At 47.7% G+C, this 20273-nt stretch overlaps 1 protein-coding gene across 1 annotated transcript in view; it reads left to right on the top strand.

The window, feature by feature from the left end:
- ADGRB1 (adhesion G protein-coupled receptor B1) overlaps positions 1–20273 on the top strand; it is a 651809-nt gene that overhangs the window by 333943 nt on the left and 297593 nt on the right. The window contains exons 6-9 of the mRNA XM_066578727.1: positions 10052–10216; positions 13302–13466; positions 13696–13860; positions 19562–19663. Coding sequence (XP_066434824.1) covers positions 10052–10216; positions 13302–13466; positions 13696–13860; positions 19562–19663 — 597 coding nt within the window. The remainder of the gene's footprint in view (positions 1–10051; positions 10217–13301; positions 13467–13695; positions 13861–19561; positions 19664–20273) is intronic.

Here is a 20273-nt window from a genome sequence, read left to right as displayed (position 1 = left end):
ACCATCCGCACACCTTCCTTATAATGAGATGGGGGGTGGCTGCTTGGTACTATTCTTGCACAATAAGAGGGCATATACAGGGTATCATGCCACATAGTACGTGCAGTGCACCATTCAATCTTACAAGGTATTAATGATGCCGTAAAATATGCAGCACCAGAATCAAGCTCTGTACATACATACAGTACCAGAACCAAGATCATAATATAAATATTGTATCAGAGCCAGGCTTGGTACGTAAATGCAACACCCTTACCAAACTTTTCACATACATACAGCACCAAAACCAAGCCCATATCATAAACATGGTATCAGACCGATACTTGGTACATAAATGTAGCACTAGGAGTAAGTTAAGCACATATTTACAGTACCAGAGCCAAGCTTTCTACATAAATACAGCACCAGAATCAAGCTCAGTACATAAATACAGCCTCCGAACCAAGCTCATAACATGAATAAAGTAGCAGAACTAAGCTTTTCTATTGCAGGAGCACCCAAGGGATTAGAACATGGAGCCAGGAGGAGGAAGGTTCATGTAACTTCACAAGATGTTGCAGAATAGTGGAAGATCATCTGGTCAGCTGGACATGAAGAGGACATTTCCCCCTTCCTAATCCACTTGGTGCATCTCACAGACAAACAAGCTGGTGGCCAGCACCCTGTGGTGCTCCATGGGTCACATGTAGCTAAAGCTGGCCATGAGCAATATAATAACACAGTATCTAGTTCTACTAGTGGTGGCTGCACATACAGTAGTTAGAATGTAGCTATGTAACTGCATGTCTATATAGAGGATTTTACAGCATCCACTTTGTCTCTGGGTCAGGAAACAGCAGGGAGAGAGTCTCTGTCTGCGCTCACACACTGCGCACATCATCTTCAGCCCTGGTCACCTGGGCCCTCTCATTTGCCAAACTTTCTCTAAACACTTTAAATCAGAGAGTTGGAAGAGACCTCCAGGGTCATTGGGTCCAACCCCCTGCTCAGTGCAGGATCACTAAATCATCCCAGACAGATATTTGTCCAGCCTTTGTTTGAACACTTCTATTGAAGGAGAACTCCCCACCTCCCGTGGCAGCCTGTTCCACTCATTGATCCCCCTCACTGTCTAATCTGTGTCTCCTCCCTTACAGTTTCATCCCGTTGCTTCTAGTCTGGCTACTCCTCAGCATGCAATGGGGCCAGTGTCGCCACAGTCTTTTGATAGAAAACTCCCCTACATTAGAAGGCTTGCTCTTCTTGCTGCATCACACACTGCTTTTTTTGTGCTGCGTCACACTTGCTTTTTATATCCAATATAACACCTGTTTGGTGCTACAGGCATCCCCTTTTAAATGTGCCCTGTAGGGGGTGGGGCTTATTGATTGACGTTCCTTCTGGTGCTCACAGTGCCTGACATCTGCTCCACCTCTTAGTGGCAGAGGGCGGGGCTTATGCCTGAGGCAGCAGAGCAGTTGTGGCCACCGTCTCCTGTGGAGGGACCTAGGACTACTCCCTCCAGCTCCTTACAGCTCCAGGGCCCAAGTGTGACTGCATCGTTTGCACCTTGGGACATTTTTGCTGCTGCATTCGGCTCACAGAGGATTATATATGAAGCGTGGTCGTGTTATGGATGGCGCAGCAGTGACAGACAGGAGGCCGAGACAGCATTTTATTTTTTTAATAAAAAACAAACTTTACGTAACAAACTAGAATTATGTATCGCTCTGTGGGGGGTATGAATACTTAAACATTGTATAATTAACCATAAGTCTTACTCGTAACCCATATCTCTGCCTCAGTATTCTGCAGCATGAGGGTAAAACGCACCATAGGTGCTGGGTACATCTCTTCCCCTCCCTCGGGGCGTCAGGGCACTTTGATACATAATTGCTATCCATCATAGTTGTATTGCTTGAAAACAATCTTTGTACTTTGTATTACCCATGTGGTCTGATACACCGCAGGTGCTAGAGTATGCTAATAGATTTTGGAGCTCCGCGACCCCGCAGACTTGAACGCACCTTAGGTATGAATCAATATCTCAGATACATTGTCAACTACATTACAGCATTACTGTTTCTTGCACAGTTCTGTCCTACGTTGTCTGGTTTCAGCGCATAGCGCTGCTGTACCCAAAGGGTCCTGTCCTCCATCACAATACACTTTGCATCATAAATCCGTACACATCACATTTCTCTAAGTGTATATAGCATCACTCACTAACATTGCAGCGGTTTGTGCACTAGGGTGTAGCCTTAGGTGTAGCAGATGCAGATCTGGAGAGTAGTTAGATGGAAAGCCAGGAGTCAGCAAAGGGAAGTCATAGTATGCAGTACAATGGATGAGGCAGGTAACGCAGTCAGGAGGGAAGCCAGAAGTCAGTAGCGAGTAATCTCAGTATGCAGGAGAGGCAATAAAGTACAATAAACTCACAAGGAAGGAGGGAACAGGTTCCAGGTTCATTAAGCAAGCCTAATCAGGGACGGGGGGAAGACAGAACAGAGATTGGATAGCAAAATCCAAGAACAAGGCTAGTTATGCTGGGAAACTGTCCAAAGGCTGGATAGCTCAACAAAGAGGGCTGCCGGCTGGAGTATGGGAGGTTGTAGGCTTGATTCGTGACAAACATTACCTCTTAGAACTACAGTGTCCAACATAACTGAGATACTCATCTGTCATTGTCACTACCTCTATAGTGTTTGCACTCTAAAGTCATTACATTATTCCTGCAGCTGAGTACAAGTCTATGGTACTTTTTCTACCGTCATCGTCCCCGGTGGACGTGAGCTGTAATCTTGTGGCCCTCTCACTGGGTCTCTGGTAACGGCCTCAGCCACATCCTTTATGACCCCCGCATGACACTCTCACATCGCTATTGGTCACACTCTCTCTCTGCCTGCTGCCACACACACCACTCACATCTATGGGCCAAGATGTCCGCAGTGACATCACCTAGGGGCAGGTTTTAGTCCCTATGTACAGTCCTAGCATACAGATCCTAGTAAATTTTAGGGTCTTAGTGATCACATGACCTCTATCTCTGAAGTTCCTTCTACCCATGTATAGACAGGCATATCAAAAAGGGAATTATGTACCCTTATGTACCCACCTTACATATACATAGAGCAATGGTTGATACCTGTGTGATGATAGGGTAACAAATAGGGGTGGAGCCTAACAGATAGTTTATAGTGTGTGTAACACACGAAGAACAAAGACCCTACAGATCCTATGGGAGAGATGGTTTTTCATGTTTTCCACTATTACGATACCCAATTCTCACCCCTAATATTCCCAACCGGGGAGAATTTTTGGGAGATCTTGGCAGAAAACCATTGTCTTTTTTTGATTCCCAGGCCAAGGTTAGCTGTAATAATGAATTTAATGAGCGCAGAAGTAGAGAAGATTGTGTCCCGTGTTCTCCGGCACACTGTGAATTTCCAGGCAGTATTTCATCTCTAGTTCTCCTCTCACGCTGAGGAACATTGCACAAGTTATTTGTAGCTTATATTAAATTCTGGATTCCTTTTGAAGTCTATAATTACGGTGCGTGGCGGTATTTTACATTAAGTTGTAAGCACTAAATATGTGAATATTTAATGAGGCTCTCAATTACGTCTCACTGCTACACCTTCCCGGGGAACAATGTTATTACTGGTATATATTTACATAGTAATTCCAAAAACTGGGTTGTCATGGTGACACTGGGAGCAGGAGAGGACTAGCCACTGCACGGAGGACGCAAAAACTAAGGTGTATGGGACGCTGCAGCTCCGCCTCTGGCGCAAGGTGGAGACACAAGTGAGATACCCGGGGAGCATCAAAGCTGTCAATGGCAGTGAGATAAAAGAAAACAATGTGACTGCTACCCACGGGCTGATTCACACGACTGTATTTACACTCTGTATTATATGCATTTTTTTTTTTTTACGTGTGTAATATGAAGCACCGAATCCGCAATGATGTGCATTGGGGCATTCAGACCTGCGTTCTTCACCCACGTATTTACATTCATGAAGCATCTCCTATTTTGGTCCTTATTATGGGCTGAAATAGCCAATTGAAGGCAATGGTACTGCACAAATACACAGTGAATACACCTGATACATATGCAAACAAATCGTGCCAAAATCTACACATTGCAGTGGCCTGACTTGGTATTACAGGCCAAATTCCCATTCACTTCCATGCAAACTTTGCCTGCAATACCAAGTCTGGCCACTGCAATGTGAATGGAGCTGTCTACTTCCTGCAGACATCAGCTTAGTGCACAAGCACACAAGCCAGGTAAACAGCTGATTGGTAAGGATCCTGGGTTGCCGAGCCCTGCTGATCTGCTCATGATGACTTATTCTGAGGATTGGTGATCAATACTTTACAACTAGTTAACCTTTTAAATGTGCAGATGTGTGAACATGGCCTTAAAGGGAATTTCCAATGAAAAACATTTATCGCCTCTCTACAGGATAGGGAATAAATGTCAGATAGCCAGAGGTCCAACAGCTGGATCTCCCAGCAATCCTGAGAATGGCGCCCTTGAATGCCGCTCTATTCACTTCTATGAGACAGACAGAGATCGGTGACTCGGCAATCACCGTCTGCCCTATAGAAATACAGTAGAACCTCAACTAATATCATTAATCCGTCCGGAAGCAATGGAGAAATCATTGTTAGTTGAGGACATTATTTCTCTATGAATTAATGTAAATCCAATTAATTGGTTCTAGACATTTAAAAAAAAACACACCAAACCCCATTTAATAGAGAATAACTCTGGTCCTTAATACCAAAAACAATAACAATACTGAATGAATATAAGACACAACTGTAAAGAATAAATTAACATTATTGCAGTAAGTATCACTGTGTTATCTGTGGTTTGACATAGGACTGCAGTATTTATTTGCAAACGTTTCTTTACTGTACTGTACTCATCTGTACAGTACTTACATTTTGCAGTACCGTTCAGCCGGCACTTTGGGGATTCAGCTGCTGTACTGTGTCAGGAGGCAGGCAGACACAGCAACGTTCAGCCGGCACTGTGCACTGTGGAGAGGGGAGGGGGAGGAGTAGGCGAGTACTGGTGCAGGAGAAGCAGGAAGTGACCGGTATCAGCAGCGCCGGCTCACCGAGTGGCGCCCGTGGTCATGGAGTGGTCGGCGCCCTTATCTGAGGAATGTAACTTTATTTGAGGGACCGCCACTCCCCTGACGCATTGACTTAAATTGAAAACAGCTTTACTTAAAGGGGTTGTCCCGCGAAAGCAAATGGGTCTATACACTTCTGTATGGCCATATTAATGCACTTTGTAATGTACATTGTGCATTAATTATGAGCCATACAGAAGTTATCAGAAGTTATTCACTTACCTGTTCCGTTGCTAGCGTCCTCGTCTCCATGGTGCCGTCTAATTTTCAGCGTCTAATCGCCGGATTAGACGCGCTTGCGCAGTCCGGTCTTCTTCTTTTCTCAATGGGGCCGCTCGTGCCGGAGAGCGGCTCCGTGTAGCTCCGCCCCGTCACGTGCCGATTCCAGCCAATCAGGAGGCTGGAATCGGCAATGGACCGCACAGAAGCCCTGCGGTCCACTGAGGGAGAAGATCCCGGCGGCCATCTTCACCGGGTAAGTAAGAAGTCACCGGAGCGCGGGGATTCAGGTAAGCGCTGTGCGGTTTTTTTTTAAAGTCCCTGCATCGGGTTTGTCTCGCGCCGAACGGGGGGGCTGTTGAAAAAAAAAAAAAACGTTTCGGCGCGGGACAACCCCTTTAAGAGCAATGCTACACAAGGGTTTACTGTAACTGGTTGAACATGCGCACGGCTGCTCCATTCACATGATTATTCTTGTGTGCCGATCTCAGAATCACTGGTCATCCCAGCAGTTGTCCCCCAATGATCACTCATTTGTTTCACATCCTGGGGTGAAAGCCCTTTCATGTTTTTTGTTTATTTTTGTTTTCAGTATATATTATTAGATTATTTTTTCATCTATTTGTGTAAATCTTATACTTCTGTTATTCTTTATTTTTTATAATTTTTTATTTACTTTTTTTATTAAAGGGGTTGTCCCGCGACAGCAAGTGGGGTTAAGCACTTCTGTATGGCCATATTAATGCACTTTGTAATATACATCGTGCATTAAATATGAGCCATACAGAAGTTATTCACTTACCTGCTCCGTTGCTAGCGTCCCCGTCTCCATGGATCCGTCTTATTCTGATGTCTTCTGGCGTTTTTAGACGCGCTTGCCCAGTCTGTGCTTCTGCCTGGTGAATGGGGCCGCTCGTGCCGGAGAGCTGGTCACCGTGTCGTCATCGTAGCTCCGCCCCGTCACGTGTGCCGATTCCAGCCAATCAGGAGGCTGGAATCGGCAATGGAACGCACAGAGCCCATGGTGCACCATGGGAGAAGACCCGTGGTGCACCATGGGAGAAAACCGCAGTGCATCCCTGGGAAAGGACCGGCGGCCATCTTAGGGAGAAGATTTTTATAACTCCTTATTTCGTCGGATCGGTGAGTAGCAAGCGGTTTAAGAAACGCTTTAAATTGCTATTTTATGCCAGGGGGGTGACAGGGGGAATGGGGTAAGGTAAAATTTTGATGCTTGCCGCGAGACAACCCCTTTAATATAGTTGATATTTTCTTTGTTTTATTCATTTTTCTATATTTACTTTTACTCTATTTTTAGTTTTGCTTATTTACTGTTTGTTTTATATTTGGATGCATTTTATTATATGGTTAGTGATTTGGGATTTATTTCTATTTTTCATTTTTTACTTTCTTTTTTTAAATTGTTTTTTTTTCCCTTTAATTTAAGGCTTAAACATCTGAATGAATACATAAGTACGCAGGCTGCAACTGAGCGTATTTGTGCAGGAACAAGGTTTTGAGATGGTGATACTCTGGCTGATATGCGTATGCTAGTGTATAGTACTGCCAGTTCACCCGCACTGCGTATGTTACTCCTTTTCCATAGATTGCAATAGCTAATTAAAGCCACATTAGGCCAGCTATCTTTTTTCCCCTCTCCCCTTTTTTTCAAGCTGCCGTAGACTTCTATGGCAGCTTTCTGCGTAACGCGGAGAAAGATAGGGCAAGTCCTATCTTTTCTCGTACGCTATGTTGGAAGAGCGAAGCACTCTCGTGAGAACAAATCCACTGAAATCAATGGCTTCACTTTGTAACGTTTTCCGGACATGGATTTCATGCCGCAAACACGTCGCTTTATTTAAGCCCTTATAGTGTCATTCAGTGTCCGTGTCCGTTTTCTAAAGAATGTTCAAGTGAAATTTCATATCGAAATTCAAGAATGCAAAAAGTAAAATAAAAAACCTGCACCTACGACCCCCCTATGATGTGGCACTCAGCTTTTCTTAGACTTCTTCAATGCAAATCAGCCTATTCAAGCAGGGAGTAACCCTGTGATGGGAGCTGCAGAGCAGTAGTGGCAGCTATCAGAATATGAGAATTAGAATTTGTAGCACATTTCTGGCAACAGGGAATTGCAGGAGTAGCAAGGGTTAATTTGCCATTTAACACATTATGATAACTAAGCTACAATGTAGTACACAGCTGTAAATAGAGTCATCATGATGTGCCAGTTATGTTAATAATTGCTCCATCTGTACTTACTATATATACACTCATTGTCGGTGACATCCCTCCTCTAGAAGGAGTATATATATACACTCATTGTCAGTAACCTCCCTCCTCTAGAAGGAGTATATATATACACTCATTGTCAGTAACCTCCCTCTCCCAGAAGTTGTCGGGATGGAATGAAACTTTCTCTGTGATTGTAAGGTTGTTAGAAGTAAGTGATCACAATATCGGAGCAAAAGGGTCATTTATTGTGACATGACCCCTTGTAGGGAGGCTCTAGTACCCTGTTGTACCGCATGTAGCTTGAATACAAGATGTGATACCGAGGGGCATGGAGGTTCTAGTACCCTTTTGTACCACCTCTAGCTTGGATATAAGATGTGATACGGGTGGGCATGGAGGCTCTAGTACACTGATGGCGAACCTTTTAGAGATCGTGTGCCTAAACTGGAACCCAAAACCCACTTCTTTATCGCAAAGTGCCAACACGTCAGGGGGCGGGGCTTATCACAACGTATTATTTTACCCCCATCATTCTAAAAATGACAGGGCCGCTTTAAAATAGACAGGGTGCAGATTTTGACTGCTTTTTGGATGCAGAAATACTGCAGAATGTCTTCAGCGGAAATTTCTGTGGAAAATTCTGCAGCATTTCCGCATCCAAAAAGCAGTCAAAATCTGCACCCTGTCTATTTTGAAACAGCCGTGCCCATTTCCGCCACATGTAAACATACGCCAGCGGTAATAGTGACACTCCCCCCAGCAGCCCCAGCGCTAATAGTGACCCCCATCCAGCGGTAATAGTGACCCCCCCCCCCAGCAGCCCCAGCGGTAATAGTGACCCCCACCCCACAGCGGCCCCAGCGGTAATAGTGTCCCCCACAGCGATAATAGTGACCCCCACCCCACAGGAATAATAGTGACCCCCACAGCGATAATAGTGACCCCCACCCCACAGCGGTAATAGTGACCCCCACAGCGATAATAGTGACCCCCGCCCCATAGCGGCCCCAGCGGAAATAGTGACCCCCAGCGGTAATAGTGACCCCCACCCGCCAGCGATAATAGTGACACTCTCCCCCCCAGCAGCCCCAGCGATATTAGTGACCCCCACAGCGGTAATAGTGACCCCCACCCCACAGCGGCCCCAGCGGTAATAGTTACCCCCACCCTACAGTGGCCCCAGCGGTAATAGTGACCCCCCCCCCCAGTATAGTAGTGACACCCCTTCCCCAGTATAACAATGACACCCCACAGCGGCCCCCAGTGCAATAGTGACACCCACAGTGGCCCCCAGTGCATTAGGGATACCCCACAGCACCCCTCCCAAGACCCACCTCCTCCTGGAAGCTCAGCTCCTCTTCTGGTCAGCGATGGTCCCGGCATGCATATTAACTTTTTCTTCCCCACTTCTGCCGCAATAGGTAATTCCCAGCAACCTGATGAATCAGCCAACCCAAACACCCAATCAGGTTGCTGGGAATTGCTGATTATGGCAGAAGTGTGGAAGAAATAGTTAATATGCTCCCGGCACACACTGTGACATCAGTGTGCTGCCGGACACCTCCTTCTCCCCCGGACGCTCTTGCGGAACAAAGTAGTAGGAGACGTTGGGGGAGGGGGGAGGAGGATCCCGGCTGCACACTGAAGTCACAGTGTGTGCCGGGACCAGCGCTGCTAGCAGCACTGTTTGTGAATGCTGGCAGGGGAGCCGCGGACCCTGCTGGTATTCACAAGTGGTGAGCGGCCGATGGCGGTGCGTGCCAGTAGGGAGGGCTCTGCGTGCCACCCCTGGCACGCGTCTTATAGGTTCGCCACCACTGCTCTAGATCGTGCAAACTCATAGGCTGTGGAAGTTGTTGTCCTATATGGTCCCATACATGTTCTATTGGTGATAAATCTGGCAACCGGGCAGCCACAGAAGTGTGACAATGTTGTGGGGGCTCCTGTGACCCCCTTGTGTGTGAGGCCGAGCATTATCCTGCTGGAAGCCACCATGAGAGGAACACATGTGGCTGCAGGATGTCCTGAACATATCGCTGAGCTGTCATTGTCCCTCGTACCACTACAATGACAGCTCGGAGAGCCGCAGTCAGGCCAGGACACACTTCCATAGTTCATATGTAAAACAGATGCAGCGAAAGACAGTGTGGTTTGCCCCAAGGTGACTTGTTGATGCCCCCTGGTGATCAGCACTCATGGCACGTGCCCCTCCAGCCCACCCTATAGTTACTGTATGCCCCCGCTTCACTGATGCTGATTGCTGTATATACTGTACAACAGTTGTTGCAGATTTTGCTATCATGTATCAGACTGTTCCCCACATTGTAGCATTCCGTTTAGTGACATTTGCTATTGGCGTGTTGCAGCGTACATTGTGGATCAGGGACCCAGCAGCCAATACATGAGCCAGTGACACCTTATACAATGTGGTCCACTTATCCAATGCATGTCTTGTGTTTCCGCAGTGCACGGTACCTGGGACGAGTGGTCACCATGGAGTCTGTGCTCATCTACCTGTGGAAGAGGCTACAGAGAGAGAACCCGAACCTGCAGCCCGCCTCAGTTTGGGGGTGAACAGTGCAAAGGACCAGAGAAACAGACCAAGTTCTGTAACATCGCCTTATGTCCAGGTGACTAGAATTATATTCATCTTCATGCATCATACCTGCAGTGCAGATGTAGCAGAGCTAGATATCTCAAGTACTGAGATTTTTTTTTCTGTTTGACATTTATAGAAGAGTTTTCTCATAAGGTCTGATATAACAATAGTGGGTTTGTCCTATGTAGCAGAGCTGGGTTTGTTATGTGTATTAATGCTGGATTTGTCATATGTAGCAGAGAAGACTTTGTCATATGTATTATATGTATAGATCAGCTGATCAGATCAAGCAGTGCTGAGTGGGATAGATGCAAACGAGCTGGTGCCATGTAACACTAGAACAGATTTAACACAGCTGCATTTAGTTTGTTATACTGTATATAGCAGAGTTTAGTCGGTCAGACGAAGCAGTGAATTATTAGTCATATTTAGTCAAAATCGGATAGATCAGATGGGTAAAGCAGAACTGAATTTGACAAATATACTGACATGCCAAAAGTCATGGGATAGGAACTAATATCATGTAGGATTTCCTCTAGCCTGACGGAGTGCAGCAATTCAGCACGGCATCAATTCCACAGGTGGACAGAAGATGTCTGGAGGGATGTTGAGCCATCTGAATATCCCCCCTTCCTGCCCCCTTCAGCTCTGGGGTATTTGTAGGTGCAGGGTCTCACCACCACATCCTATAAATGCTGGATTGGGCTAATGTCAGGTGAACATACAGGCCCCATCAGTCATAGGAACTCTCCAGAATGCTTCCCCAACCGATTCTGGACAACTTGGGTCCAATGGTACGGTGCATTATCCTGCTGGAATATCCCATCATTGCGGGGGGACATAAAGTCCATGAAGGGCTGCAAATAGTCACCAAGTGATTAATCATAGCGGGCACCAGTCGATGATGTGTTTAGGCCGACTAGTGGACCCAATCAATGCCATGAGAATATACCCCATACCAGTATGGAGCCATCACCAGCCCCCACAGTGCCTTTTTGACAACTGGGGTTTGCGACTTCATGGGGTCTACACCATACCCAATCGCTACCATCAGCCCAAAACTGTTGATGCCGTGACTCATCGGTCCATTCCCCATGTTGCCAGTCCTCTAGGGTCCTGTTGTAACCTCATAAGTCCAGGTGAGGCGCTGTGTCCGGTGTCGTGGGTCTCCCATGGAAGCTAAAGAACGCTGCGCTGACCTGCGGGATATACGTGTGGGACCTCCGGCACTGAATGTGATTTCTGCTGGAGTTGCTTGTCTGTTCGCACGGGCAATTCTAGCCAGATGGTCGCGGTCATTAAGCCCCCATGGGCGGCTCCTGCGCTGTCCCCTGTGGGTGGTAATGCCTTTTATGACGTTTTCTCAGCACATGTGAGACTTTTGGCTTAAGGGATGATAAATGCCTGCAGAGCTTCAGAAATGTAGCGCCCCATCCGCCTGGCGCCCGCTATCACGCCTCCTTCCAAATCCGATAATTCACGTTGCCTCGCCATGAGCCCGCTGGCCGGTGATCTACCCACAAGATAACACGAAGTGTCTGGTTATATGGGCCAATAAAGGGTTCAGATTCCCAGGATCCAGCAAGAACGTATACAGTTACCGCCGAGTCTGAGCGCAGCGTAGACTGAACGGCGAGCGATAATTTGTTTGCTTCTCATTGGCTGTTCCGCTTCTGCATGCATATAAACTGAATGCTGGTGTAAGCAGGCCGCCGTTAGTCACTCAGCGATCATCTTCCTGTATTACAATACGGTAGGGCGACCTGACGGGCATCTGCGCAGGACAGGTCGCCCCATGTAAATGGGCCCTTATAAAGGGGTCGGCGTTCCCAAATGTCACCTGAGCTAACGCCACTTCATAATAAATTTGCATACCGCTATCCCATGACTTTTGGCACGTCATTGTGCAGCACGGCAGAACTGGTCGTATGTAGCAGAGCCAAGTTTGCCAGGTGCACATAGCAGCGATGACTTGGACATATTTTGCAAAACTCCGTTGGTCAGATTTTGACAGATGGAGCCGACCCAAGTGTCTCTCGTACAGCGAAGGGGAGTTTGTCATCTGTGAGAGCGCTCGGTTCGTCACATATGCACCAGCCATAGATGTAATGAAGCAGAGTTTGTGTTTGGCACAATGACCCTTATTTATTCATCAAACTGCGCCAAATTGGTGGCATAAAGTGGGCGTGCCCTAAATGTGTCAAAGTCTGCGACACGTTAAGAGACCTTTCACACGGGACAAAATAAGAAGTTCAATACGTTTTTTCAGACAGACCATCAGTCTGCGTGAAGAAAATGGCAGCATGCACAGCCCATAGGCTATAATGGGTAGGTGTGCGTCCGCGAATTAACATGGGCGGCACACAGAACCAAATACGCTTCTACGCACTTAGGTCGGTTTCACAGAAGTGACAAAATCACGCGATTTTCCGGCGATGCGACAGCACAAGATAATGCGTGTTTGTGAGCCCCGCGCTTTTCAATGGTTTCTTCACATTATTGATGTTGCAAGAAAAAAAATGGCGTCATGCTCTATCTTTCTGCGATGCGCTATTTTTTCCCCCCATGTTTCCTTATGGAGCCTCCTTGTATATCGCGTCGCACGAACTTGCCATTTTCGTGCAATGCGTTTTTAACACTAGAAAGTCCAATTGACCTTCGCACGATTTTATCGCAGATAGCGGCGATGCGAGAATATTCTCATGAAAAAGCATCGCTCACACTCAAAGATCGCAGGAGCAAAGCTGCCATATTGGCGCGATGTTCTCGTGATCGCCCATGCGAAACAGACCTGAGCACATAAAAGTAAATGGCAGGATTCCTCCTGTAGTGAAATGTGGCACATTTTTTGGGTGCATTGTTGTGTATTTTGGTGTCAAATTTACAAAATTATAACTTTGGCGCAGACTTAAAGGCAGCGTAGGATTCAATAGTATTTATATACAAGGGCTGATGACATCTCACCAAGTTGTGCAGTTTGCGGTTTTACATGGGACTGCAGCGTGTGACCCCGGAGGGCGATCATGATAACGCCTGGAAGACATGTAACAAGTGACAAACTCAGCTCTGCTACATGATGGGATGTACTGGATGTAACCGCTCTTGTCTTCTTGCAGTTGATGGTAACTGGAACGAGTGGTCCAGCTGGAGTGCTTGTTCTGCCACGTGCTCCAACGGGACGCAGAAGAGGATTCGTGAGTGTAACGGACCGTCGTATGGGGGCTCGGAGTGTCACGGTCAGTGGTCGGACGTTAGAGACTGCTTCCTGACGCAGTGTCCAGGTGAGAGTCAGAAGTCAAATCATCCAGAGCCGATACAAAAACAGTCGGTAAATGAGAATTCTCACCATTGTCCCTGCTGTAGTGCATTGTGGGAGATGTAGTGCATGTGCAGGTATGAATCTGATCTCACAGTGCTGATATGCTTGCAGCTTTGGATGTGACTGGAGTAAATTGTGATGCAAGATCTGTTTCTACATCTGGAGTAATGATGCTCTTCTGATCCTCGCAGTGGATGGCAAGTGGCAGCCGTGGGGACAATGGGGGGGCTGCAGCACGACCTGCGACGGAGGAGTGCAGAAGAGGGAGCGCACCTGCTATGGCCCGTTTTTTGGAGGGGAAGCCTGCCAGGACCAATCAGAGGAAAGCAAACCGTGTAATGAGAAGAAATGTCCAGGTAAGTGATGATGCAACCAAGAATACAATGTTGCAAGATTCAGAAATCGCTGCCTGTTCTATCTTTCTGCGTTTTGCGATTGCCCATGTTTCCCTTTGTAGCCTCCGTTTAATCGCATAGCAATGCATGAATTTGCGATGTTCGTGCAAAGCAATACGTTTTTAACATTAGAAACTTCTATTGTCTATCGCACAAGAAAATCACAAGCGGCAGCGAGATTACATGTCCGGAAAAAGCATCGCCGGCGCTGAAACATCTCATGAGCGCGTCTGCAGCGACATCACGGCCGTCAGTGTGAAGGAGCCCTAAGGGTAATAACTGCCCAAATTAGCTGGAAAAGGGAATCCCTGCGGCTGAACGGTTCCGTCTCTGGATGGCATTGAACAGCACCAGGTGGAACCCATTGACTATAGCAGGGCCCACCCGCTTTCTGCCCGGCTGTTGGACGGAAGAAGCAGCACTTTTTCTTCCGGTACTTTCAGCCGTATCTGTGAAGGATCTTCACCAAGAGGATCTAATGCAGATGTAAAACCGGCCTTACAGAGAACATAATATACCAACCCAGAAATCCTCAAAATACAATAGTTTATAGGAAAAAGGATATTTACAACATAACCAAGAAAAATACTAGCCTGGTCACATGACCGTCCACCCGTGTCCCATCTAGAGCAAATACGTTATATCAGATACAAAAGATACATCCCAGAACAAAAATAAAGCCAAATCATCTCTTCTAATTCCCTGTGAGACCCTAATGTATATACCGCTTACTGCAACCCGGTGAGATGGAAAACACATTAGTAACATAACATGTTTATACACATAGATGTACCCTGTACCCGCACCAATATACCCTCTACCCACACCCTATGCCCATGCCTTATACCCACACCTTGTACTGAGGCCCTATACCTAAACTCTGTACCCACACCCTACACCCATGCCCTAAACCTATACACCCTATACCCACACCCATGCTCTACATCCATATACCTACACCCTGTGCTCACACCTACACCCTGTGCCCATGGCATACACCCGTCATGGCGAACCTATGACAAGCTTGTCAGCCCTGACACGCGGAGCTATTTTCACTGACATGCAGCCGCATACAGAGAAGTATGAGAGCAAAGAAGGATGTTTCATCCTCGGCTTCTTCCCGGCCAGATGCAGTAGCCAAGGATAAAACATTGCTGTAGGCACTCAGTGCCGGAGGTCTGTAGGCCAAAACAACAGAACGCGGGCACAGAGTGCCTAGTGCTGGGACTTCCGGTTAGGCCGCTGACCTCACTTCTGGCCGCCAGAGCAGGGAGCTGACACCAAGCTGAAAAGGTGGCCCATCACTGCCCTACACCCATACACCCTATACCTACACCCTGTGCCCACAACTACACGCTATACCCATGGCATGCACCCATGCCCTGTACCCATACACACTAGTCCACTGCTAACGCCTACCTAACATATTTCTAAAATATACAGGGAATGAAAAATCCAGATATATACTAGTACAAAGTGGTTTTCCCTCCCCCGTTTCCCTCGTCTCCCTGCCCCTCCCCCATCTTCCCTCCCCCATCTTCCCTCCCCTCCCTCGTCTCCCCTCCCCTCCCTCGTCTCCCCTCCCCAGAGTTTACTAACTAACTCTCTTTAATACATGACAACAAAATATCAACCAACCACATAATACATAACAAAAACCGAACACAGCGAGACATGATACACGTCCTGCATAACACTAATCCCCCACAGCCGAAATACACAGAGCAAACACATATAGCCAATACCTCCAGTCCTGGTTTGGGTCCCGTAGGCCTTCCACTCAACTTTTAATCTAAAAGCATAATCCCCCCTCCACCCGAATGCCCCCTCCCTTGGGTAAGAGTGAGCAGAAGCCCCAGACCCTGCAGGTAATAGAAGGAGCAGCAATCACCTGCACACAGGTGCTGGAGGCCAGAGGAAAGTTACAGCGGCTCGGCAGACAGTGTCACACATGATAGGCTTAGATACAGCAGCTCGGCAGACAGTATCACACATGATAGGCTTAGATACAGCGGCTCGGCAGATACAGCAGCTCAGCAGACACAGCGGCTCGACAGACAGTGTCACACATGATAGGCTTAGATACAGCGGCTCGACAGACGGTGTCACACATGATAGGCTTAGATACAGTGGTTCAGCAGACAGTGTCACACGATAGGCTTAGATACAGCGGCTCGGCAGGCAGTGTCACACATGATAGGCTTAGATACAGTGGCTTGGCAGACAGTGTCACACGATAGGCTTAGATACAGCGGCTCGGCAGACGGTGTCACACATGATAGGCTTAGATGCAGCGGCTCGACAGACAGTGTCACACGATAGGCTTAGATACAGCGGCTCGGCAGACAGTGTCACACATGATAGGCTTAGATACAGCGGCTCGGCAGACGGTGTCACACATGATAGGCTTAGATGCAGCGGCTCGGCAGACACAGCGGCTCGACAGACAGTGTCAAACATGATAGGCTTAGATACAGCGGCTCGACAGACAGTGTCAAACATGATAGGCTTAGATACAGCGGCTCGGCAGACGGTGTCACACATGATAGGCTTAGATACAGCGGCTCGGCAGGCAGTGTCACACGATAGGCTTAGATACAGCGGCTCGGCAGACAGTGTCACACATGATAGGCTTAGATACAGCAGCTCGGCAGACAGTGTCACACATGATAGGCTTAGATACAGCGGCTCGGCAGACAGTGTCACACATGATAGGCTTAGATACAGCGGCTCGGCAGACAGTGTCACACATGATAGGCTTAGATACAGCGGCTCGGCAGACAGTGTCACACATGATAGGCTTAGATACAGCAGCTCGGCAGACAGTGTCACACGATAAGCTTAGATACAGCGGCTCGGCAGACAGTGTCACACGATAGGCTTAGATACAGCAGCTCGGCAGACAGTGTCACACGATAAGCTTAGATACAGCGGCTCGGCAGACAGTGCCACACGATAGGCTTAGATACAGCGGCTCGGCAGACAGTGTCACACATGATAGGCTTAGATACAGCGGCTCGGCAGACAGTGTCACACATGATAGGCTTAGATACAGCAGCTCGGCAGACAGTATAACACATATTAGGCTTAGATACATGAGCCTGTAGTAACCCTGCATGCATTATATTACGGTGCTGACACTTCTAGCTCAATAGCTGCCGGTGTACTACAACTCTCAGCATGCCTCGTCAGTCCCACGCTGTTACTGACTAGCACGTTTCCACATCTTCCTGAGCCTCCTGTCTCACATATCACCATTTAATGACTGTCTCTCCATCAGTAGCAGCCCCTCGCCCCCCTATCATCGCCTCAGGCCACGAGCTCCTCTATATATACAGTAATGTATTCATGCAGGGGAGATATAATGGGCTGCTCCCACGCGCCCACCTACTGGAGCTCACCTGTCTGCAGCCGCCCGCTAATGGAAACCGTACGGGCCGCTGCCATAACGAGATGGGACAAGCTGGATTGACAGCTGACGGGAAGTGCGAATAAATGAGCTGACATGAAAGCCGCCAGCACAGATCACGAGGCGGCGAGCCGTATCTCACTCTGCGGCTGATGCTTGTATGATAGCACCCGCGGGCGCTGCGCAAATTACTGAGCAGAAAGTAGTCATACAAAGATTCAGTCATCTTCTGACCTCAAGGACGACCTTAACAGGGTGCTACCTCTGCAGTCATACAGGCTGTATCCCCTTCCCTGCTATAGGGGGCGCCATACTGTACATTGTCTGAGGTGAGCAAGTTAATCCCCTGTCACCGCTCAGACCCTCACCGATCTCAAGAACAGAGGTCCCGTGTTCCCCGTCCTCCTCATCGCGGCGTTCCTGCACCTCCCGCAGTGTGGAGGAAATTGAATGCGCTTGTGTGACCAACGTTCCATTCACTTCAATGGGGCTACTGGGTTACCCAAGGGGCGCACCTGCTCAGGTATTTCCATCACTGCCATTGAAATGAATGGGGAGCTGATTGCACATGCGCAGCCAGTGACCCCTGCAGGGAGAATAACCCCTGCAGTGACAGGGCAGCAGGACATGAGTCCTGTTCTCCAGAATGGCGGGGGTCTCAGTGGTGAGCCCCCCTGATCAGCACATTATACCTTATCCCATGGATAGGGAACTTGATATTCTGGTATAGCCCCTTTAACCCTTTCCAATCCAATTAGTATCCTGGTTTTCCTAGGGGGCTTACTCTTTTTATGCCATTATACAATGGCGCTATCTGCTGGCTACTGCCAGTACTGCATGAGGTGACACGTTGGATAGGCTCCGACAGCAGAGAGGCTGGCAATATACAGTAAGGGAACCCCAACGGATATCTTCCAACATTAGAGCTGTACAGCCTTAAATCATAATGTCTTCAGACGTCAGACAGTGGATTGGAAAGGGTTGATGATGGTGGCATTGTTTGTGCACTGTATTGTAGTATTATTTAAGCACTTTTTGGTGGTATTTAAGCACAGAATGATGGTATTATCTAAGTTTTTAGTGCTATTATTTGAGCCACTCTGGCGGTATTATTTGAACACCTTATGGTTGTATTATTTGAGCACTTTGCGGTGGTATAAACCTAAGGATTGTGCAGCACTGCTATATAGGCACTGTACAGTATACTATTTTACTATACTATCTCCAGATCGCCCACTAGTGGCTCAGTGCGTCACCCATCACTATTGTAGATTGTGTTTGTGCCCACAGGTAATTGTGCGAGATTTGTGCTTGGAATGACGCACACATATGAACCCCCTTCTTTTGAATGCGGCCATATGCATGAGCGATTTTTATTTTTCCTGCTGTGTGGGAAAAAATCGTGGCAGGTCCTATATTTGGGCGTTTCCGGGAACGCCTTTCATCGCATTCTACATTGTTTTCAATGAGGCCGGCATCGTACGGCGTGTGAGGCAAGCGTGATGCCAGGTCTCCCATTGAGAGCAACGGGAAACACTCCACAATCCTCCGTTCTGGCTGAAAGCCGCGCCAGAAGATCGCTACCCCCCTGAAGTGATGTGAGGCATCACCCCGTATCTGTGGGCACATCTCACGTTGGCGAGCGCCATATTAGGCTGAGTCTCATGGCCCGATATCATGTGCGCCTGAGTGAAATTAGCCCAAGACGCCTCTACGACGCAGGGAAGAGATTCCACCGCCTTACCAGAGTCTGAGAGGAGCGCTGATCGGCACGGTTAAAGCCCATCTGTGCGCTCGCACGTCGCGGTCATGTGGCGGTTTTTGCTGCAGTCTTCGAAAATCACAAATATGCTGCAAATTTCGAATGATTTTGAGAAACTGCACATAACTGCGGCATTTGTGTAAACCCGGTGCCCCTGCCCGCTCCTAGCTGCCCCCTGGATTAGATGGAGTAGTTGCCTCTTCCCCAGTAATTAACAAGTAAATGATTCTACGGAACTCCTTGGCCGCGCCGGTAATGACTCCCCTCGCCAGACACGTTTCATCAGGAGCAGATGACACGATCTGGCACAGTCTTACCTCTTCCCTCTATTTTTAATGCGCCTCTCCTGCCCGGCTCATCTCCCTGCCAGTAGAAAGTTAATCATCACTCCTACGTCGCTACTCGGAGAGAACGCCGCGCCACGGAAAAAACCTTAAACTATATTGGCAAATAGAATTGACCTTTAACAAGAGATCTCTCTGTCTTTTCAGAGCCTCATGAGATTTGTCCTGAGGAAAACTATGCTGCTGTTGTTTGGCAAGAAACCCCAGCGGGCGATACGGCCGAGGTTCGGTGCCCTCGAAATGCCACAGGTAAGGACAACATGGCCTATGGGTAGATCTACCATGCTTTCTCCTGGTCAAGAACATTTCTAATGACTTTAAACCAAGATTCCTAATAGAATTTTCAATTCCTTTCAGTTATGATAGTTTGTGTCCCTCATGCTTTACACTGCAGCTCTGCACATTTAGAACACAGTTGTAATCAGTGCATTATCTGTTGGAGTCTACAGTAGACTGAAATCCACCTACCTCTTATCATAGACGTAAACTTCTGCTCGCTCCCCCTCATGCTTTACGCTGCAGCTCTGATCAGTTAGGATGCAGTTATAGAGTTTACCTGCACTGTCTTTTAGAGTTTGTGGTAGTCTGAAAACTATGATCAGTGACTCCGGCTCAGCTGCACTGTCTGTTGTAAGTTATGGTAGTCTGATATCCACCCCTGTCTCATTTTAGGGTTAAAGTGCTGTTCTATCCCTGCCTCATGCTTTACACTGCAGCACTGCTCAGTTAAGGTTCATTCACATGGGTGTGAAATTAACGCAGCAGTCAGCTACACGGAAAAAAAATCGCAACTCTAGCTACAAAAAAATCGTCTAAATGGACAATCTTTTCATACCGAATGGGAGGGAATAAAAATATG

This window comes from Eleutherodactylus coqui, chromosome 9 (genome assembly GCF_035609145.1).
Source record: "Eleutherodactylus coqui strain aEleCoq1 chromosome 9, aEleCoq1.hap1, whole genome shotgun sequence".
NCBI classification, from domain to species: Eukaryota; Metazoa; Chordata; class Amphibia; order Anura; family Eleutherodactylidae; genus Eleutherodactylus; species Eleutherodactylus coqui.
The sequence above is the reverse complement of the archived record's forward strand: the minus strand, read 5'-3'. Positions and strand labels throughout refer to the sequence as shown.